This window comes from Otolemur garnettii, unplaced genomic scaffold, assembly GCF_000181295.1.
Source record: "Otolemur garnettii isolate 467f Iridium unplaced genomic scaffold, OtoGar3 scaffold00032, whole genome shotgun sequence".
NCBI classification, from domain to species: Eukaryota; Metazoa; Chordata; class Mammalia; order Primates; family Galagidae; genus Otolemur; species Otolemur garnettii.
In genome coordinates this window covers 3,059,478-3,080,576 of record NW_003852427.1, presented here as the reverse complement: position 1 = coordinate 3,080,576, position 21,099 = coordinate 3,059,478, and the positions used below count along the sequence as shown (strand labels likewise).

Below are 21,099 nucleotides of genomic sequence, written 5' to 3'. Positions count from 1 at the left end.
AGCCACTTGAGCCACTTCCTCTGTTTCTTCACCAGCCTCAATCTACCTCAATTCTTTTCTTTTTAAACAAACTCTTAACTGCCAAAAAGGGATTGGGGCATCACTCTCTCAAAAGCTACTTCCTGCTGTCAATGGCTGAAGATATAGGGGAAGGCAGTTAGAAGTTCTTTTCCCTAACTTAATAAACTCTTGCAACCTATTCCCAAAACTTTTCTCTTTGTGTTTTACTGAAGGCTTTTCTCACCCCAGAGGCTAAAGGCTTGTTTGCTAAAGGTTCTTATCTCCTAGTTCTATCTTTTCTCTTTCTTTCCTGTTTAAAGGCTTTTTTCTGCCTTTTTTCCCCTAGCCACTTCTCAGAAGAGGCTAAAGGCTTTTATCAGCTTTTTTCCCACAGAAGTAGTTAGAATTTAGAAAGAGAAAATGTAGGAAAGAGGAAAAACCAAATGAGAACAGCCTGCTGTTGGCTGTCTTTTTTAGATATTTCTTTTCCCTCTACATATTTCTATTTCTCTTCTCTTTTTCTTACTTGCTAAAGCTTATTTCCCTCTCGGTCCACATTCACTGAATCCTGCTCACAGCACCATTTGTCAGTGGTGTTCACTGTCCTGCTTCTGACACCACTTGTCAGGGCCCGGGACGGGCCCGGCTTAGGTAGGTTCCGATGGCGGACGTGGACCGCTAAGCTACCTTGCTCAGGAACAGTTTCTCTTAGGTGCCAGAGGGCTGTCTACTTCAGCTGGGGAGAGAGAGAGTGTGTTAGAGTAAAGCCGACTTCTTAGCATAGGTAGATCTTAAGTCTTTAGCAGAGTTTGGTAATCTTCAGCAGAGAGACACCATGCTGGCGTTCTGCAGGTAAGAGAGGAGACAGAGTGAGCGTGTCCGTGATAGAATGCGCATGCTCCTTAACTGCCTTCTCCTCCGGCCTAATATAAGGCTGAGCTCGTGCCTCTCACCACCACAGGTGTAGAGACTGCCAATTCACCAGTGCTCTCATCTCCCGAGCTCTCTCATGCTTGTTAGAACCAATCCCTCTCCATGCCAATTCACCAGTGCTCTCATCTCGTGAGCTCTCTCATGCTTGTTAGAACCAAATCCCTCTCCATGCCCTTCTCACCAAGGTGTTCCATCATTGAGCTACACAGGTATTTCTTACCACTCTCACTCCTCCTAGCCATAGGCTCTACGGGCTGCTGCAATGGCCTGCTAAACAAACAAACAAAAAGGAATGCTGCTGACTTGTGTACATTGATTTTGTAACTTAGAGACTTTGCTGATTTTATTTATCACTTCGAGGAGTGATAGATACCACTTCAATCTTTGGGTTTTCGATATAGAAGATTGCATTACCAGGAAGGAGGGATACTTCTTGCCCCATTTTGTTAACCCTTGATTTCCTTCTCTTGCCTGATAGCTGTGGCTAAGACTTGCAGCAATACATTGAACAAAAGTGTTGACAGTGGGCAACCTTGTCTAGTTCCAGTTCTAAGCGGGAAAGCTTTCAATTTTTCGCTGTTCAGTATGATGTTGGCTGGGTGTTTGTCATTTATGGCTTTTATAATTTCGAGGTATGTTCCATCTCTGCCTATTTTGTTAAGAATTCTTATTGTAAAAGGGTGCTGAATTTTGTCAAATGCTTTTTCTACATCCATCAAGAATATCATATGGTCATTGTTTTTGCGCCTATCAGGTGAATTACATTTATAGATTTGTGTATGTTGAACCATCCTTGCATCTTCCCCTGTATTTTAATTATGTGAAAGATGTGTACGGCAGAGGCAAAGAAAGGTGATCCCAGTAAGAAGAGGATGTCTAGTGCAGGGGCATAAACAAGTTTTTATCTGCTAACGAAACGGCAGCAGCTTGTGATGAAGAATACACTTTTCTGGTCCTTGTTCTTGCCCTAGAGACAAGCATGAAGTGGATAAATAGGATCTGAAAATAAGGGTTCCATAGTAGCCACTGGCCTGTGAAGCTCCCTGAAATACTCCACTTAAGAACTCAGTTTAAGGGAAAGAAAGTTCATCTATATTGACATTTCAATTTTAAAATCCAACCAGTTGAAACAAGGTTCGGAGAGACCTCTGCTAGCCAGACTGCTTTTGAATTGTCAGAGCATCCTCGCCTTCTGTGTGTCACCTCTCATTCCCCGGTTGTGTTGGAATGAGTGCTGGAGAGTTGTTGATATACTGTGGTGCCTTTTGTCTTACAGTAGCAGCATAATAGTGGTGTAGGGAGAAGTAGGGTCTAGCTAGACAACATCAACAGTGTTCTATTATAGTCATACCGTCTACTGATTATTCTTTTGATTTAAAGTCTGCAAAAGCTACTGCTGACCGAAAGTCTGCATCCAAACCTATTGGATTTGAAGGCGATCTTCGTGGCCAGTCTTCTGATCTTCCAGAAAGACTCCATTCCCAGGAGGTGGATTTGGGGTCTTCCCAGGGAGACTGCCTGATGGCCGGCAATGACTCTGAGGAAGCCCTCACTGCACTGATGTCCAGGAAGACTGCCATCTCACTGTTTGAAGGAAAAGCCCTGGGCCTGGATAAAGCCATCCTTCACAGCATAGACTGCTGTTGTAAGCACATTTGGGGAGACTGGGAGGTGGTAATTAAGTAGGATAGCACTTAAGTGAATTGATTTAGCCTAAGGTATAGTTATGCAGTGTAGCACAGGGGTATCCCACCTTTTTTTTTCAATGTTGCACATTAGAATAAAAGTTGTCTTGGGCTACACGTTAAATACCCAAGCACTAAAGAAAGCTAATTAGCCAAAAAAAAAAAAAAAAAAAAGGTCTGCATACTTTCTGTCAACACAGGTAAGCAAAAAACATCCTCACGAAGTCAGCATGCAGCCCACAGGTTGGACACCCCTGGTGTAGCATGTTGAAAAACTATCAAGCAGCTACTCTGTGGCCTACATTGGCAGGTGCTGGGAATATAGTAATGAAATAGAACTGGCTCCTGGCCTCCTAGTGGAGGAGACCAAAATAAGGCACATTGTTACACAAATGTGAAATTACAACTAAGGCAGATACAATAAAGTTGAGCTAAAGGGTGCTGGCTGTGAGAGCTTCTGATTAAGGGAGTTAGTAAGGAATCTTTACTTCCCACATGGAGGAGGAAGTTAGAGAAGGAGGCCTATGCGTGAAGGAGGGTAAGTGGTCATAGGTAGAGTGGCATTCCAGGCAGGGGGGAGATTTTGGTCTTAAAAAAAAAGGACAGTGCCTAGGCTCTGTGAGTAGGGCGCTGGCCCTGTATACCAAGGGTTGTGGGTTAGAACTCGGCCCTGGCCAAAACTACAACAAAAGAATAGCCGGGCATTGTGGTAGGCGCCTGTAGTCTCAGCTACTTGGGAGGCTGAGGTAAGAGAATAGCCTAAGCCCAAGAGCTGGAGGTTACTGTGAGCTGTGACCACAGCACTCTACTGAGGGCCACAAAATAAGACTCTATCTCTTAAAAAAAAACAAAACAAAACAGATTTTGGTCTAATCTTTCCAGTAGCAGGCTATGGTGTGGGGTGGCAGTGTGCTCATTTTTAGGTTTTATGAGTTCCTCTGGCTGCAGGGTTGATGGTGGATGGAAGGGAGATCTTTCAGAAGGCTATTGCAGTTGACCAAGCAAGAGATGATGGTGGCTTGATCTAGGGTTGTTGGGCGTGGAAAAAAAAGTATGGAAAGAATATTGCTGTGTTTTTCAGCATCTGATGATACCAAAAAGAAGATGTACAGCTCCATCCTAGTGGTGGGCGGTGGTTTGATGTTTCATAAAGCTCAAGAATTTCTGCAGCACAGAATTCTCAATAAAATGCCACCTTCTTTCAGGCGTATTATTGAAAACGTGGATGTGATCACAAGGCCTAAGGTATGTTGTCTCATGGTACAAGTTTGACTGTATGCAAATAAAACCAGCATTAATTATTTCTAAGTGTGATGTTGTATATAAACAGATCCAATCCAGGTAGGCGTGGGCTTGCATGTGGGGAGTTCTTGAGGGGTTGCAGCAAGTAGAATTATTTCCAGCAGGTCCCAGATGTGGTGGAAGGAGCTCTGGCCCAAGGGACAGATTCCTGCTTCTCTTCCCTGCAGTGCTCTCCACTTTAGTGGGGGCAGGGGCAAAGGGAACACGGCCTGCACTCTGACACCCCACCAGCCAGAACAGCTCTGTTTTCTATTTCTATTTTTTTTTTTTTGAGACAGTCTTACTATGTCGCCCTTGGTAGAGTGCCATGGCATCACAGCTCACAGAAACCTCAAACTCTTGGGCTTAAGCAATTCTCTTGCCTCAGCCTCCCATAATGCCTGGCTATTTTTTTTCTGTTGTTGCTGTCGTTGTTTAGCAGGCCCAGGCCAGGTTTGAACCCACCAGCCCCAGTGTATATGGCCAGCACCCTAACCACTGAGCTATGGGCGCTGAGCCAGCTGCTCCAGCTTCATCTTTTTTAATTTATACCAAGGATCCTACGACTTAAATTATCTTGTAAAGAAAGAGAAGTCGAGGAATTTAGGAATAGATTGTCTATATTTCATAAACTCTCACTGACAATTCCTGGAAATATTGTTTCTTTTTAATCTTAAGGGAGGGTGTGTCCTCAAGCTTCTACTCAGATTTTAAAGTAAGTCATTTCTTTATATAGGTCCTGCCTACAGGACCTTAACTATTTGTGGAATAGTAGTAAATAGTAGCATCTTCAATAATAAAAATTTAAAAGTTTTCTTGTCAGTTGGAACAGAAGGACGTCTGTAGTTCGTGAGTCTTGCTATTTTTAATGCAGGTGGAAACTTGGCTAACTAGGTATTTTCTGAGCAGGGGTTTTTCCAGCCTTTAAGTTCAAGTATGTGTCGTTTGAATAAGCTAAAATATCTTCATCACCTCCCTAGGACATGGATCCCAGGCTGATTGCATGGAAAGGAGGGGCAGTGTTGGCTTGTTTGGATACAACACAGGAACTGTGGATCTACCAGCGAGAGTGGCAGCGCTTTGGCGTCCGCATGTTACGAGAGCGGGCTGCTTTTGTATGGTGAGACGGGACCAAAGTCACCGGTGAAGACCAGAAACAAGCTTCTTGGTATAAAAGACTCTTACAGGATATATGTATTTTAATTTATTGATCTAGATGCTTAAGTTTCATGGAAAGTAAGTGAATTTCAACTTCATGTTGAAGACATGATGTTGGTGTGAAATTATAAGCTGCTTTTTGTTAGTCAGGCCTTTGGAGACTATGAACTGACTCTTCAGTTGTAAACTCTCCTCCCGCTCTCTCAGGGTCTAGTGAACTGCCCAGAGATGTAAAGCGTTGCTGTTGAATGTTCTCACCTGGGGGAGCCCATCGTTTAAGTTGACTTCTGAATGTCATCAGCAAGCAGACTCGGGCTACCACCAGGGGTGGCCTCTGACTTGTGAGAACTCTCTAGTTGTGCCATTTTTCTTCCTGTCTAGTATCGCAGTTAGAATCTAAAGTTGTCCGAGTTACGTGCACATGTAATGTGATGAATTTGTGTGTCCTTTTAGAATTCCAAATAGAGAAAAAGAAAAAATGGGGAGGCTTTTGTTTTTCTGTTGGATTGCAAAAGAATGGGATCCATAGATTTCTAGAGGGTAAAAAGGTAAGGTTGGGGGTGGTGTCTGTGGCTCAAGGAGTAGGGCACCGGCCCCATATGCCAGAGGTGGTGGGTTCAAGCCTGGCCCCAGCCAAAAACTGCAAAAAAAAAAAAAAAAAAAGTTAAGGTTGGGCTGACTAGGTTTTATTACCTGACACGCTCTAGGAGAGCTTACAGAAAAAAAAAAAAAAGACAATTATTTGACCGAAACAGAACAAGAGCTGAAAATCTTGTTTCCTTCCTAAAGCCAAATAGAAATGATGTAGGTATAATTTGGAGTTGTCAGCTTGCATTGTACAGATAAACAAAGCCACTACTGTAGTTTCTACTGACTGTTTTTTTTCCTTGCCCGCTCTAGGAGAGCTTACAGAAAAAAAAAAAAAAAGACAATTATTTGACCGAAACAGAACAAGAGCTGAAAATCTTGTTTCCTTCCTAAAGCCAAATAGAAATGATGTAGGTGTAATTTGGAGTTGTCAGCTTGCATTGTACAGATAAACAAAGCCACTACTGTAGTTTCTACTGACTTAATCATAAGCCCCCCCCCCCACACCAATTATCCTTTACCTGAAGAACCAAATAAAAGCTTTTGGAGTTCATTATGATCAGTAAGATGAGCTGACCGTAACCTGTAAGCATCCTGAAGCAAAATCTAAGTAATACAGGAGCTATTACCACCTGGTGCCCAGGTGCTGGTGAAGCCTGTTGAGCTCCTGACAAGAGGAAGAGAAGGCATTGTCCAAAGACAGGAGTCAGTCAGCGAGCACAGCCCAGGACCTCGGGGGCCCAGGGAAGGCGCGCTGGACTGCTGAGTGCTGCTTCCTGTGACCTGCTGCCAGGCATCTGTTTCCACCGTCTAATTTATCCAGACTGGAGATAGGGTGAGACTGAGGCAAAGACAAGGGCAAGGAGAGAGAAGAGATGGAAGTAAGAAAAGTCTTTGGATGTGGAGAGATGCTGGTCCTGGAGCATTCTGCATAATAGGAGAAGCTTCAAGAGTGCAGTATAACAAAATAATTGTAACTTGCTAGTACTGTTGGGATGTGTGCCTTCAATTTGAAAAATGTATGTTTTTATTTTTTTAACTTTTTAACAAAATAAATGTATAGATTGTTGATTTTTACTTATCTTTCTGAGCTGGCTATTTCAACACAATTTTATTTTCAAAAGCATAGTATGTATTTCTGTTTCTAATAGTTTGTGACCTAATAGCATATTGCTCTTAGACCTAGTGGATGTTGATTCAAAGGAGGTTGGTTTAGGTCAAAGTTTTGACCTAAGCCATGTCCATCATCTTCTGTTACTAACACTTATACACACTGTGAAAATTAATCATGACAAATAAGTGGGCTTTACCACATTAAACAGGGCTTCAGCCTTAACTGAGTATCTGCTTGTGAAACTGGACATGATGAGTTTTTACTTTGCACTTATTTTGGTTTTTATTTTAATGGTAATCCATCTGAAATGGATCCACATTCTAGAACAGTCAGTACTGTACTGTGAAATGAGCATTCCTAGAAGGATATATACGCTAATATAGTGTGACCTCTGCATTAAGATCCTTCTAGAAAAATTGAAAGTTGTAAGACTTAAAATACCACATATCTCTATGTCCTGTAATTCTGTGGTGGCTTCTGTTTTTTAAGTAAAGCATTATAATACCTTTTACTTTGTAAAAAGATTATTTATTTCAAGAGGTCTTTCAACTTAAGAATTATTTATATTTTCAACATAAAAGGTTACATAATAACCAAGAAACTGAGAACTTTTGCCAGTTAATAGAAGTTAACTTTGGGAAAAGTAGGTAACAGGTTTATAGGTATTTTGTTGTTCACATTAAAAGTCACCTGTACAAGACTCAAGACATGAAATCTGGTTTAGAGAGGGAAGGTCTTGTGTAAATGCCAGATAATACAAGTAGGTACATAGACACTAGATCATCTGGTCAGTAAAGATGGGTTCAACTTGTTTGTTCCCTACTTTTGTTATCTTACAAATAAAGATTTTTACATGTAATAGATCTTTCACTTAAGAAGCTACTGAGTGAATTAGTGAGGCCTTCTTAAATTTAGTATTCATTAATTAAATTTAGACTATTACAAAGCTAAACAGTACTATCTGCAGTGCATACATTGCAAGACCGATGTTTGGTTTGAAGATGCTTTATCACTGCATTATCAGCTTGGTTATAGTTTTCAATTATAATTATTCTTGATTTGTGGGTATAAAACTGATTTAGCTTTGGAATTACTGATTTAGTTCAAATTCTTAATGCTGTAGCACCTGGCAGTATTTGTAACAAGACCTCTATTGGCATGAAATGTTTTAACTAGTAGACCCCTTACGGGCTGTACAGTCTACCTCAAGTTTATCACAAATGCATTTTTGGTGATGACCTTGAAGGAAGGCTTCAAGGTCTCTTGCTGCTCATGGGGGGGCTACAAGGAAGAGCAGCCACTGTAGCAGGCTTGTGACCTTTTCCCCACTGACACATGCTGCTTGACATGGAGAAGTTCTGTGCAGAAAGTGGTGGCGTCTTTCATGAGGTGGTACTTGGGGCAGACACTGAGAGCACTGTAGCCATCTTTGGGATCAGCCTCTTGGAAGTAGACCACCACGTATTTGTGCAGATGAGTCTGGCTTCTTAGATCGCTGCAAAAAAGGTTAAAGGCAAGGGGGAACAGGTCTTGAGAGTTCTCACTGGGGCTGCCCTCGTTCTTGCCACAGGTACCATCACACACGTTGATGTCATTGGAGAGAAGGAAGATGACTTTATCTGCTGCTTGCTTCTGAGTGGTAAGCCACTGCACTGGACCCATCTCTGCTATTTTCTTTTTCTGCCACTTTTCAAGGATGACCTCACTTCTGCAATGGTTTTGAAGAAATTCAGTGAAGTAATAAACTGTATGATGGAAACATATTTCAGATGGGTAAACCACGAGAACCTTAATGCTGGGTAGTAATGTGGTAGAAGAGGAAGTCGTTTTGATCCTTTCTGTAGAGAAAAGGAGACAAGCATTGGTTATCTGCGAACACACAGCAGCCTCTACTCTTGTGTAAACCATCACTGACAATTGTCCCCTCGCTAGAGAACGGCAGCTGAGCACCAGGGACCTTGTTACTGCCTGACGGAGAAACATCCTGATGTTACTTTTGAACGCATCTCCTGACCCTTAAACCTCAAAGATCAGTGCTCTTATTCAAGCCTTATCTTTTCAGATAAATTCAAAGAAACTATTTAGGTTTAAGGTACTTTGTTTGAGGTTGGTAGTTACAAATTCCATATTTTTAATGGTCTATATAAAGAGGGGCGCCGGACCTCTACACTCGATGTCATACTTTGTGAGAACTCAGTTATTTGTACCATCTTACACCTGCAGGTGGTAGTTTCTTTATAGTCCTATAAAGTTAAATGGTGCCCCATTTCAGCCTCTGAAACTTACCTAGAATTCTGCCCTGTACAGTGCTATAAAATAGAAATTCTGTATGAAACTGCTAAAAATAATACAGGTCAAACAGCATTCCCTAAAAGTATTCCTGAGTTAAAAGTGCCACCTGGCTTTCTTAGCTTAGAAAGAACATGGAATTAATCTTATTCTGTCTATATTATGGTCACAAATGACTCAAGAGTGCACTTACAGTTCCTTTACTACATGTATAGAGAGAAAAATGAGAAGTTTGTGATGGGTCTGCCTCTAGCTGTATTCAAATACTTAGTGTTACAGAGTTGGCAAAGACTAACTTCGAGAGCACAGTTGATGCTCGCACAATGCAGGGGTTAGGAGTGCCAGCCCCTGTGCAGTTGAAAATCCACCTGTTACTTCTAACTGCCCCAAAACTGTACTCCCACTAATAGCCTATTGTTGACTCATGGATAACATTCAGAGTTAGTGACACACACTTTGTATATAACGTGTATTATATGCTGTATTCTTAAGACAGAAAAATATTCTTAAAATCATAAGGAAGACAAAATACATTGACTAGTAGGTGGAAGTGAGTCATCATTAAGGTCTTCGTCCCCATCCCCGTGTAGAATAAGCTGAGGAGGAGGCAGAGGAGGGGCTGGTCTTGTGTCCTGGGGGCAGAGGCAGATGTGCTGAGTGGAGCTTTCCGTTGTAATTTCTGACTTTCATAATTTCTCTAGAAATGTTTCTATGTAAAACTAATTCTTCTACCTTTCTTTAGTTTTAGTTCCCATATCATAGAAGGATCATACTGTAAAAGAAGTCAAAGCAGTCTTGGATAACTGGAACCTTCTGCCAGACCGTCTAATCTAATGTTGGTTCTCTCACTGCTTCTATGTCGTCTCGTCTGGCTGGTTCAGAAGTACTCATCTCCATCAAGTCAGCCTCTGGTAATTCCTCTGGGGTGGTGTCCGTAAGCGGTTAAATTTCTCCCAAGATCCACATCCTGAAATCCTTTGCTCCTCTGCCCCCACGTCTTTTGCCACATCCACAAGTCCTTTCACGAGTCCCTTGATTGGCTCTGTCCTAAGTCCTATAAAGTTGTGCACAGCATCTGGGCTGTTTTCTTCAGCAGGGATTTACTGTTTTTGGCCCGATGGCTTTCAGAGCTTTTTCTATGATATAGCAACAGCAGCATCTTTAATGGTGTGATCCTTCCAGATCTTCATGCTATTTCTTGGAGATTCTTTTCCATAATATTGACAGTCCTTTTCAGAGTACTATGTGTAAGGAGCCTTAAAGGTCCTTTATGACCTCCTGATCTAGAGGCTGGATTAGAAACACTGTGTTTGTAGGCAAGACGACATTGATGCTTTTGGTGTTGAACTTGTGGGATTCTGGGTAGCCAGGGACATTTTCCAATATCAAAAGAACTTTAAAAGGCAGTCCCCTTTACTGGCAAGGTACTCTCTGGGACATCAGGGACAAAGCATCAATGGAACCGATCCAGAAAAGGGGTTTTTGTGATCCAGGCTTGAGATTGACAGCTTTATAGATAGGGGCAGTCCTGATCATAAACCTGACTGCCTTTGTGCAAAACAGCAGAGTTTAATCTATTCCTTCCGCCTTAAATCCTGTGCTCGCTTGTCTTCTGTGCTAGTAAATGTTCTTTGTAGCCCCCCTTGCGCCCCCCCCCCAGAATAGGTTACTTTCATCTGCCTGTCAAGCCTGTTGAGGCAGCTAGCCTTTCTCCTCAGTGATTCTTCCTAGTGGAGTCTAGGAACTTGGCTGTTGCCTCTTGGTTGGCACAGACTGCTTCTCCTGCTACCTAGAGTTATTTTCTAAGCCCGACTTCTTTCTAAAATTATCAAATAGCCTTTGCTGGCATTAAATTCTTCAATTTTAGAACCTTTACCTTCCTTCTGCCTTAAGTTGTCTTATAATGAATGACTTTGCTTCTTCTCAAATCATAACAGAATCTATAGGTATGTTTTTCTTACAGTAATCCTGCACCCACATAAAAGCTGCATTTTCAATACCAGATACAAAGGTGTTTCACAGAAAGTGCCAGATGTTCATACCTGCTGGTACCATAGCTTCACTAATTTCTTTTTTATTTCCCCTTTTATTCTTAACAGTGGTTGTTATTTACTCTGTATTATCTTGACGTGGCAGGCAACTGCAGCTACTGACCTTACTTAATCCGCAGTTACGTATGAAGCAATTCACCTTTTTCTTGTAATGTCATGACTTTTCTCTGCTTCTTGGGAGCACTTCCAGAGTCATTAGTGGCCCTTGGCACAGGTCCTATGGTGTTACTCAACATTTACAGTATTGCACTGAACAGGAAAAACACGTGTGACTCTTACTGTGCATATGTACTTTGCTGGAGAGACAAATTGTTCATTTGGAGATGATTAGCCTCCCACGGGGTTTAAAGCTGACACGCGCAACACTTGAGACTCACTGCAATAGCAACAGGAGACGGCTATGAAATTATTACAGTTGTACAGTAGATAGAATAGTAAATTTTATGCAGTTATGATTTAATTCTGCACCTTTATTTTTCTCTGATTGTGAATGGCCCCATGTAAAGTCTGTGTGTACATAAGTTTTGATAAACTTTGGCTTTTTATAATAGACTTGTGTGTATTTTATGGTAGTAAATGATAAAATAGATAAATATCTATAATACGTGTATTTTATGCATTCTTGACACACCTACCCCTTTGCAACTCTCTAAAAACTTTGATTTACTAAAAAAAAGGTTCACATGTACATGTTCCTACATGGTTCAGCTTGGGCTATTCAGGGTTCAACTCTTATTTGAATCCAAGTGAATGAGATTCCTTAGGCCTCAGAAAAACTATTTATACAAATTAAGAACTAACCTGGAGTGCCCGTCTCAGGTAAAATGCAGTTTGTCATCTTTCATCTTTTGCTTTCAGACTTACAGCTTCATCCTTTCAGACTTAGAGCTGCCTCCATGGTAAAAATAAAACAGGTGCTAGTCACCAGACCTGGAAGTCCTCACTGCACTTTAACGTGGCAGATGGAGTCTAGCCGTGACCTCTGAGTCTCTGTGGGAACACTGTAAAGCATTAAATGCAGGCTTCCAGCTCTGGGAAATGCCAGCATATGATTGCCTCTAGAGGAACTTGCTTTAAAAAAAGTGAAAATGTTATTTCCTCGTTAGGTTATCTTTAAAAAATCATGACCCTTACCGTGCCTCCACGTCAGGTAGATCCCAGTCGCCAGCACCCATGTGGCCACCAGCAGAGATGGGAGGAGGAGAGGCAGCCAGCCTCCTAACATGCCTCTGTCTAGAGAAAACAAAGCTCACTCACTTTCGGCAAAACAAAACCACATCTGTCTCCTATTTGAAGACTAGACTTCTTACTCTATGCTTTGTAGAAGTTTAGATCCCTTTACAACCAAGGGTCAGAAAATCTTTTGGGAGTCCGCCAATCTCTGTTTTTCCATAGACCGTCCAGGTCATTTGTTAGATTCTCACAAGGGATGTGGGACCCAGGAAAGTAAGAATAGTCCTCTGCTGTTCTGTAGCTTCTTAGTCCTTCCAGGCATAGCCATTTTTACTGTAGAAACCAGAGTTTACATATGGTGTTTTGTCCTTTGAGGAATTACTGTCATTCTGGGTACAGTTACTTACATTCATAGTAAGTGTAAATGGCTTTTGGAGACAGTCTTGCTCTGTTTCCCAGGCTAGAACATGGTAGCGTCATCATAGCTCACTGCAGCCTCAGACTCCTGGGCTTGAGCAGTGCTACTGCCTTAGCCTTTCAAATAGTTGGGACTACAGGTGCATGCCACCAGACACAGCTAATTTTTCTATTTTGTAGAGACAGAGGTCTTTCTCTTGCTCAGGCTGGTCTCAAACTCCTGGCCTCAAGTGATCCTCCTGCCTAAACCTCCCAAAGTGTTGGGATTACAGACACGAGCCATTGTGCCCAGCCTCGATGGGATTTTTAACGGCTGTTTATTAGACTGACCTGTGGGAAATGATGCCACTGCCTCATAGGAACAGTGGGGCTCGGGCATGAAGTGATTAGGAGTCCACGTGGCACCACACCCATGCAGAAGTCAGGATAGAGAGGCACCCGGGTTGTCTTCATTTGAGAGATTCTAAGAATAACAGCTTCTAACTTTTGACCCCACCCCTGGGCTAGTTCTGGCAACATTTTATTTGTCCATCTGTAATGAAAGACCTGGCATGTCTCTAAATCTCGAGACACTTTCCAGAACATGCTGCTCTCGGGCACTAGTGAAGTGTCCATCATTTGGTGCCAGGGTTCCTAATTTGTTTATTCAAATGCTGGCTGTGTGATCACATCAACTGATAATAACAATGCAGCATGGGCTGTTGAGACTGATGAGAGAATCAAAATGCAGTGAAATGTGTGTTCTCGTGTCTACCCAGTCATTTTATGCCACTGACTTTTTTCAGCACGTCCTCATGGCTCTTAGAACATTCATTTTATTCTGTTTATTTTTTCCCCTTTGGTGTATCCTGCTTCATAAAGGGTGAGTGGTTTCATAAATAAAGCCTTTGCTCTTTCTAAGACTGTAGGCTCTCGAGAACGGCACTGGCGGCTTTCTCTGCACCCCAATTCAGCATACGCAGGCAGGGACTCCTTGCGTTCCCCGTGTGCACATGCCCTGCCACACAGTGACGGGGGCAGGGACAGAGGGGCCCTCTCTGTCCTGAATTACTGTGATTGCCCTTTGAAAATGACTGGGCACTTACTCTTATCCAGGGGGAGGGGAGCACCTGTCTGTGGGCAAAGCACAACAGTTCCTTTGCGCCGGATGCAGTCGTTGCCACAAGTAGCGAAATACGGAGTCAACTGAGAAAAAAATGAAAGACTTAGAAAGCTCACAGCGTGCTCCAGAGCAGCAGTGTTCCTACTTCCACCAAGATTCTTCTTCCCTTTTTTTCTGGTTTCAGCCCTACATCTAGCATGGTCATGGGTATTTTTTGGGTCACATATCTGTAACAAAGTCCTAAAATCCAAGCCAGTGACCCCAAACTCAAGCACTGAAGACTACCAAGCTTAGAGCCTAAACTGTGCATGTTACCAGCGTGCTGGGTTCCTTATCTGAAAGGGCTAGGTCACATCGTAACACACAAACACTTCCTTTAGAAAAAGCAATAGCATTCTTACTGACTTCAGTCTGAGCTTTATGACAAGCCAGTCCCCTATGACTAGGAAATTCTATAGTTCCCTAGAAAAGGGGTGTAGTCATAATGTGCTCGCCCCCCTACCACGCCCTACATGTCTGTGCATTTAATGTTCCAGGGAATAAGAAACAAAAGCTCCTTATTCTCTTGGGTGTGACTGTGTCCTACTGGATCCTCTATGTCCCCACCTTATAAACTCAGACTTGAAAGAGACCTGAGATCATCTGTGGGTCCAACTTCCTGTTTCCAGCTTGGTCAGCTGAGACCCTGAGAAGACAGTCCCTCTCCAGATGTGGAACCTAAACCTTCCAAGTTTGAATCCTTTGTAACTTAATTTTGCAATTGAAACTGATCATTGGGAAAATAAAACGGCACTCCTAGCCCTGAGCATCTGACAGAAATGGAAGCATTAATAAAAGCACTTTGGAAAGTCAGCTTCCTGGCCTCGGCAGGTGGAGACGGCAGGGTGGCCTTCCCCAGTATCACTAAGCTCAGATCTGCTGGCAGAAACGTATTCGGGAGGGGAGAATGAACTCGAAAGGACTCATTAGAAGCAGTTAATGGGGGAACGGTCAGTCTTCTAGTGTCCCTTCCCTCCCCAAAGTACCTCTTTAAAATTACCTGAACCACAGCACCTTCACTTTCCCCAGTCACCGGGATCACTACGGAAGTTCGCATCAGTTCGCTCTGGGGCACATAGGTGAGACAGGAATGGAGGCGTGAGTGAGCAGACTGGGGCAGAGTGGAGGCCGCTAAGGAGGGAGCTTGCGTTCTGACTGTCAGTTCACTAGACTGTATCTGAACAAGGATTCACTTCATACTTCTGGAACTCCTACCTCGGTTAGGTTTTAGATTCACAGTGATACGTCCCAGGATGGCCACAGAGACTTGTTTTTATCTGTTGAATTCATCAAAATGGCCCAGCACGTTTGCACAATAGACAGTCCTGTGCTCTCTCCACAGAGAGCCTGTTCAGAGAATCCTAATGTGTCCTCATTTCCTATCAACAAGCTAAGGAAAGCGGGAGGGTGAGGAGGGGGTAACGGTAAGGGGATGAAGGGAAAGAGTACCTCCACCACATCCGAAAACCCAATGACCATGCTAGTCTGGATAAGAGCCATGTATCTGTTTCCAAGGGGACTGGTTGTAAAATTCACTTCTACTGTCGTCTCATTCTTCTTACAAGCAGTGATGTTTGGGTCCCACAGACTTCCTGGGAAGTTGAGAGAGAATCCCACGTTGAACATGCTGACCCTTGCCTCATTAAAATTTCTCAAAGGGCTTTAGAAAACAAACCTTAAGTTCTCTGGCACACATCTAAGAAGCGGACTCCACTATACAGTGAACTTTTATCATTGCTCCCAGAGTCTCCAAGTACCTGCCTCCCCCAAAAGTATAGGGCCCCCATACCACTGCTCTGCTATTATAAAAATAGCTTCCCTGCTCTAGGGGTGGTAGGAGGCTCGGACCGGATTCTATCTCTCACTTCTGTTCTTAGCCTCTGCTTTTAGATAAACATAGGAGGGGGTGATGTTTTCTTCCCAGGTTGGGGGGCCACAGGTTAGGTGACATGCTTATGGTTACAGCAGGTGAATTCAGGATCAGGACCATGGCTGCTAGAGCACTGTGTTCCAGGAGCCTCATCCACGTCCATCAGACCATTCTGTCAACTTTACTGAATGCAAAGAAAGAAGGAAGTGGCTCCTGCTGACAAGTCAACTCTGTCAGAAAAAGCCAGTTGTCTCATTGATCTGACTTGCAAATAAGGACTAGATTGATTTCCAGGAACATGTCATACAATAGGATGAATTATCTTCCCCACCTAGGAGACCTTTTCAGGCCCTGGGTCAGAATTGTCTTTAGGAGTTCACGGCCTCAGACCTCCTCACACCCACAGTGTCTTCCTACAGATCATTGGGGTGGAGGCAGGAGCAAGAGGGAAGCTCAGTGCTCCACATCTGCCCTCTCGTGGGACAGACAGCACAGGACCCGCAGCTCAGTCTCACAGGGCACACGGGTGCCCTGTGGGGTGAAGACTGGAAATGTCTGGGACCGATCCCTGCACATGCCACGAGCTTTATTAGCATCCCAACACTAAATTACCCAGAAAAACAAACCCCTGGAAAGTGGGCACTAGGGCTGGATTATTCTAAAGGGATTTATTTCAAACACCCAGGGGAAGGCATGTGGAAGGTGATCCCTTTGAAGAGGTTGAGAGCATGCTTCAAAGTCACTCTGTTAGCTAACACTCCCACTCTTTTGCTAATCCAAATAGAAGGTTCTGGAGAGCCCCATGGCCACAGGTTGGGAGTGCTAGTGTCTGAGGAGGTGAAAGGGCTCATAGGACTCCCATTCATCAGGAAGGACCTTCAACTGGCACCACTGTGAGGGTGACTGGGGGCGAAAACGTCAGTCACGGGGATAGGGTGGTTTTATTTGACCATATTGTTGCCCTACCACATACAGCTAAGAGTCCATCCCCTGGACAGGCTCAGCTCAGTGGGCAAAGTGCTGGTGGGGGATTAGCCCTGGGTGCTTCTGCCTTCACTGTCTGAGTGACCTGGACACTTAAAACCCACCTTCCCCCACCCCGCCTCAGTTTCTTCATCTGTAAAAAGAGCTATGCTGGCTTAAGTTACCAGTTTCTTCAAATAATAAAAGCAACTTCTGTATTTACTTACCTGCCTCAATGCACTTTTTCTTATATTTCATTATATGGTCTAGGCAGCCTGGAAATTTGAAAGTTTTACATTTTAGAAAAGGTATCTCTGCTCTACCCTCCTGCCAACAAGTACACACACAGGCATACCACACTATAACAAATTCCCAAAACATTCCTGAGATAAGATAGCACATTTAAATGGGACACTAAAAATTTACTATTAAACAGAAGATCACCCACCCATGATGTGATAACCACAGTCAAATTTATATACAGCCTTATCAAAACAGAATAGTTTAAATATAGCCTTTATCAAAACAGTATGATTCCCAAGAGAAGACTCTTTAGAGACAGTGTACGTAGATGCTGCCTCTTCTAGAACCTGAAACTTAATCTACCGCCTGGCCCCCTCTCAACCATGGGGCAGACTCTGACTTGTTTCCAGAAGCTAGAGCTGGGAAAGGGGAAAATAGTAGATGTACACAAGAAGCCTATCTGCCCCTTCCTTAACCAAGGTGAACTTCAAAGTGAAGTCACAGGGATGCCACACCCCAGGGGATGCAGTGAAAAGCACCCGCTCCTCTGCGGTATTCATCCCCAGAGCCCATATCCCCAGTTTTGTCATGAGACAAACTCAGATAAATCCAAACTGGGAGACATTCTACAGGATACCTGGCCAGAGCTCAAGACTGTCAAGGTCATGAAAAATAAAGACTAAGAAATGGTAACAGACCAGAGGAGTTTGAGGTAACACCAGGACCCAAATGTAACAGAAGAGGACATGAATGGAAAAGCAGGTGAAATCCAAATAAAGTCTGGAGTTTAGCTCATAGGAATGCGATAATGTTGGGGTTTTAGTTTTGCCACTGTATCATGGTGTTAACAATAGAGAATCTGGGTGAGGCGCAGCTTTTCTGTATTCTAAAATTATTCCAAAACAAAAAGTTTACTTAAGCCAGGCACGGTGGCTCACACCTGTAATCCCAGCACTTGGGAGGCTGAGGTGGGTAGATTGCCTGAGTTCACAGGTTCAAAACCAGCCTGAGCCACAGCGATACCCCATCCGTCTCCAAAAAAAGTCCGGGCATTGTGGCGGGAGCCAATAGTCCCAGCTACTCAGGAGGCTGAGGCAAGAGAATCGCTTGACCCCAAGAGTTTGAGATTGCTGTGAGCTATGATGCCACCCCAGCACCCTACCTAGGGTGACCAAGTGAGACTCTGTCTCAAAAAAAAAAAAAAAAAAGTTTACTTAAAAACAAAAAGAGTTTTGGTTACATAAAGAAAACTGGAAAAGTATATTGTTATTAAAAATTACTTTTTACATTTTACATTTACCTCTCAGGACATTTAATGTTCCAGCAGTTAATGATGTTATATACAAAGCCCACCAGCTGTTTGAAACAGCTGCGAATTTACCAGGTTCTGGTATTAAAGTAGTTTGAACTCTTTGGAAAAATTGGTGTAACATTCAAATACTGAGATTTCAAATTCCCAGATGAGAAAAAATTTTTAAATTAGGAGGAAATTATTTAGGAAAAATTTAAGGCTAAAAGGAAATGTTAAAACAAAACCTAAAACACCATAAAAAACAGGATTCCCCTGAATACAGGGTCTCATACACAGATACATGTAGCTAGATTTGCAAATCAGCCTCTGGGATCTCACACTGGCCCTGGTTAGAAGTTTAAAAAGGAAAGTCAAGTAGTCAGATGTCCACAAATACTGGTTTCCAAACGAATGAGGACATCTTGGCTTTGATATGACTACAGAAATCTTGGAAATTGTTCAAGAGGGTACTCATTGGCTTGGACAGAGGGCGGTGAGGCAGGGGCCACACAAAAACTCCCAGGCAGAGGTAAAATAAATAATGGGAAACACCCACAGAACACACTGCCTAATCCCTGTGGCAAAGTCCTCTAACAAAGCACAGGCATAGCTTGGTTGCAGATCAGCCTCTGGGATGCGGACCAAACCTTTTGCAAAGTATCACTCATAGGAAATAGTTTGAATTTGGAAATTCGTCAGGTGCCTTGGGATCTAGTGAGACACAAAGACCTTTTGGAAGAATGGCCACCTAGGCCGAAAGGCCAGCCTCCTCTTACTCCTGGAACCTCAAAGTCTGTCCTCCCCCTGTAGTTCGGCTTCTATGCATCACAGACAAGAGGGCTCCTGTCCCTGTTCACCCCAGAGGCCTGTCAGAAGCATTCAATGGCTGATTTTCTACCTCTGGGGTGACTAAATGAATAATTCCTCTGGAAATAGGACTATAATTTCCTCTGCTATGTCTGGAGTCCACTTCACATTTTCTCCAATTTCTACTAGACCATGAGTGAGGGGAGTGAGAAGACTGAGCAGGAGGCAGCGGTGGGTGGTTGCAGATATCCTCAAAAGTCACAGAGGAGAACAGGCAAAGGGCCCAGACCCTGGGCTTCAAATAGTTCCTTCACAAAAGCACGCAAGGGCTACCAGACCAGGTGAGGAGAGAGGCCAGTTGTTGCTGCTCTGATGTGGAACCCTCAGTGGTTATCACTATGTATAATCCTTTATGATACGTTGTTAGGAGGACAGGGAAGATGATCCTTTAATTAAAAAAGAAAAACCCAGCTTCCCATGGTAAAGCATACTACATCTATGTAAATAAATTTCCATCCCAAGGCACTATGTGACAGCCAATGGCTAGAGCGTGATATGTGACATCACAGTGATGATTCGAGCTACGGAAGTCCTCTCTCACAGCAAAGGCCAGCAAGGACAACTGGAAGGGGCAGCGTCTGTTTACTGTAGGCTTTGTTCAGAGCAGTAAACATCACAATAACGGGGGTGGCACTCCCAGCACTCCCAGGCAACTTTTGATAACAACATCATTTACCCTATTTTCTAAATAGACTCTGACACCACAAAACAAATGAGAGAAAAAGGGGATTAAAAATTAAAACAAAAATCCATCTGTATAGTCTTTACCCAGAGTCCGTAAGGTATGGTCTCTGTGGAAGCCAGAAGTTAGGAAAAGGGGATTTGCTTGTCACCAAGGCACCCCAGATTGCACTGGGGTATGCATGTCAAGAGACAACAGAGTCCCTTGAGAATTACAAAGCTTTCTGAGGAAGCCTAAGGTCTGTTGATTGCCCACAGAGATGCCCAAAGCTGCGCTAGCGGCAGTTTCTGTCAGGGTCCCAAAGTGGGAACCCCATCGCCTGTCACGCACAGCACCCAAACAGCCTGGCCATGGGCTCAGAGGCTGAATTGGAACCTGTCCCATTTGGTTTTCATGATGCAACTGAGACAGACGGCAGCACTGGGGCACGAGCAGGTGACCCAGCCCAGCTGGGCCTGTCACACATGTGAACCTGCCTCTTCCCCACCACGGCCCAGCCATCCACTCAGTACCACCCTGCCTCTCACAGACAGCCCAGGGGACAAGCCTACTGGAGACCACAGATCCTCAGAGGCCTGGCCACACACAGCCCACCAGACAGCCAAGAGTGGCACACAAACGTTTTGCATCAATGACATAAAAAGCACTGCAGTGCACGGATGGAGGGACCAGAGTGTGGAGGTCAGCCTCACTCGTACTATGTACAACTCAGGGCAGCCACTCAACCTCTCAATTTCCTCATCTGTGAAATGGGCCTATCCCAACCTTGGGGTTTGGGGGAGGTTTAAGTGAGATGTCACATGTCATGCACAGTACCTACACACAGGGAATGGGCTTTTCCCTCCATCCTGTGACTCTGTGACTCCTCCATCATCTCCACTCTGAGTGAGCGGTGGTTACTACTATGTCCCTATGTCAGATGAGGAAACACATGTGGCTGGGTCAAAGGCCTTGTTCGGGGTTCCCTGGGCTTTCTGTACCAAACCACATACCCCAAAGCAGGTAAGACAAGACAGCCCACAGAGGAGTGAGGACGTTTACCTGGTGAGGTGAAGTTCACAGACATGGAAGGGCCATCTTCATTCATGTTTGCATTGGGGATGTTGTGGGCCCCAATGAAGTAGAGCGTGCTCAGCTCCACGGGAAAGCCCACGTAGGAGAACATCCACTGGAAGGCAAAGCCAGAAGCCCTGAGTCCCAGCGCACCACGCAATGCAGAAGCACAGCCTTTGTGTGTTGCCCTTTTCATTTATGATGTCATTCCTTATTCTGCTGAAACATGTCTCTAGCCAGAGTTCACACAATTTGCCATAACTCACAGAATCAGAGAAGTGTAAAATTTTTTTTTTTTTT

The 21,099-nt window shown here is 43.7% G+C and overlaps 2 protein-coding genes across 5 annotated transcripts in view; one reads left to right on the top strand and one right to left on the bottom strand.

Annotated features, from left to right (window-relative positions):
- The window catches only part of ACTR8 (ARP8 actin related protein 8 homolog), a 34,284-nt gene extending 22,076 nt beyond the window's left edge, over nt 1-12,208 (top strand). Inside the window, exons 11-15 of one of the 4 annotated variants that reach the window (XR_002773282.1) lie at nt 2,314-2,578; nt 3,700-3,863; nt 4,880-5,067; nt 8,330-8,398; nt 9,791-12,208. Coding sequence is in view for 3 of the 4 variants with exons in the window: in XM_023512968.1 (XP_023368736.1) it covers nt 2,314-2,578; nt 3,700-3,863; nt 4,880-5,023 (573 nt within the window). In the remaining variant the exon portion in view is untranslated. Of the gene's footprint in view, nt 1-2,313; nt 2,579-3,699; nt 3,864-4,879; nt 5,782-8,329; nt 8,415-9,790 lie in introns of those variants that run through there. The other 3 variants (XM_023512968.1, XM_012804988.2, XM_023512969.1) reach the window with 3 other exon arrangements.
- The window catches only part of IL17RB (interleukin 17 receptor B), an 18,904-nt gene continuing 5,104 nt past the window's right edge, over nt 7,300-21,099 (bottom strand). Inside the window, exons 5-11 of the mRNA XM_023512970.1 lie at nt 20,788-20,914; nt 16,891-16,938; nt 15,280-15,422; nt 14,831-14,896; nt 13,775-13,874; nt 12,234-12,332; nt 7,300-8,597 (exon numbers count right to left, since the gene is read on the bottom strand). Coding sequence (XP_023368738.1) covers nt 8,041-8,597; nt 12,234-12,332; nt 13,775-13,874; nt 14,831-14,896; nt 15,280-15,422; nt 16,891-16,938; nt 20,788-20,914 — 1,140 coding nt within the window. The 3' untranslated portion in view covers nt 7,300-8,040. The remainder of the gene's footprint in view (nt 8,598-12,233; nt 12,333-13,774; nt 13,875-14,830; nt 14,897-15,279; nt 15,423-16,890; nt 16,939-20,787; nt 20,915-21,099) is intronic.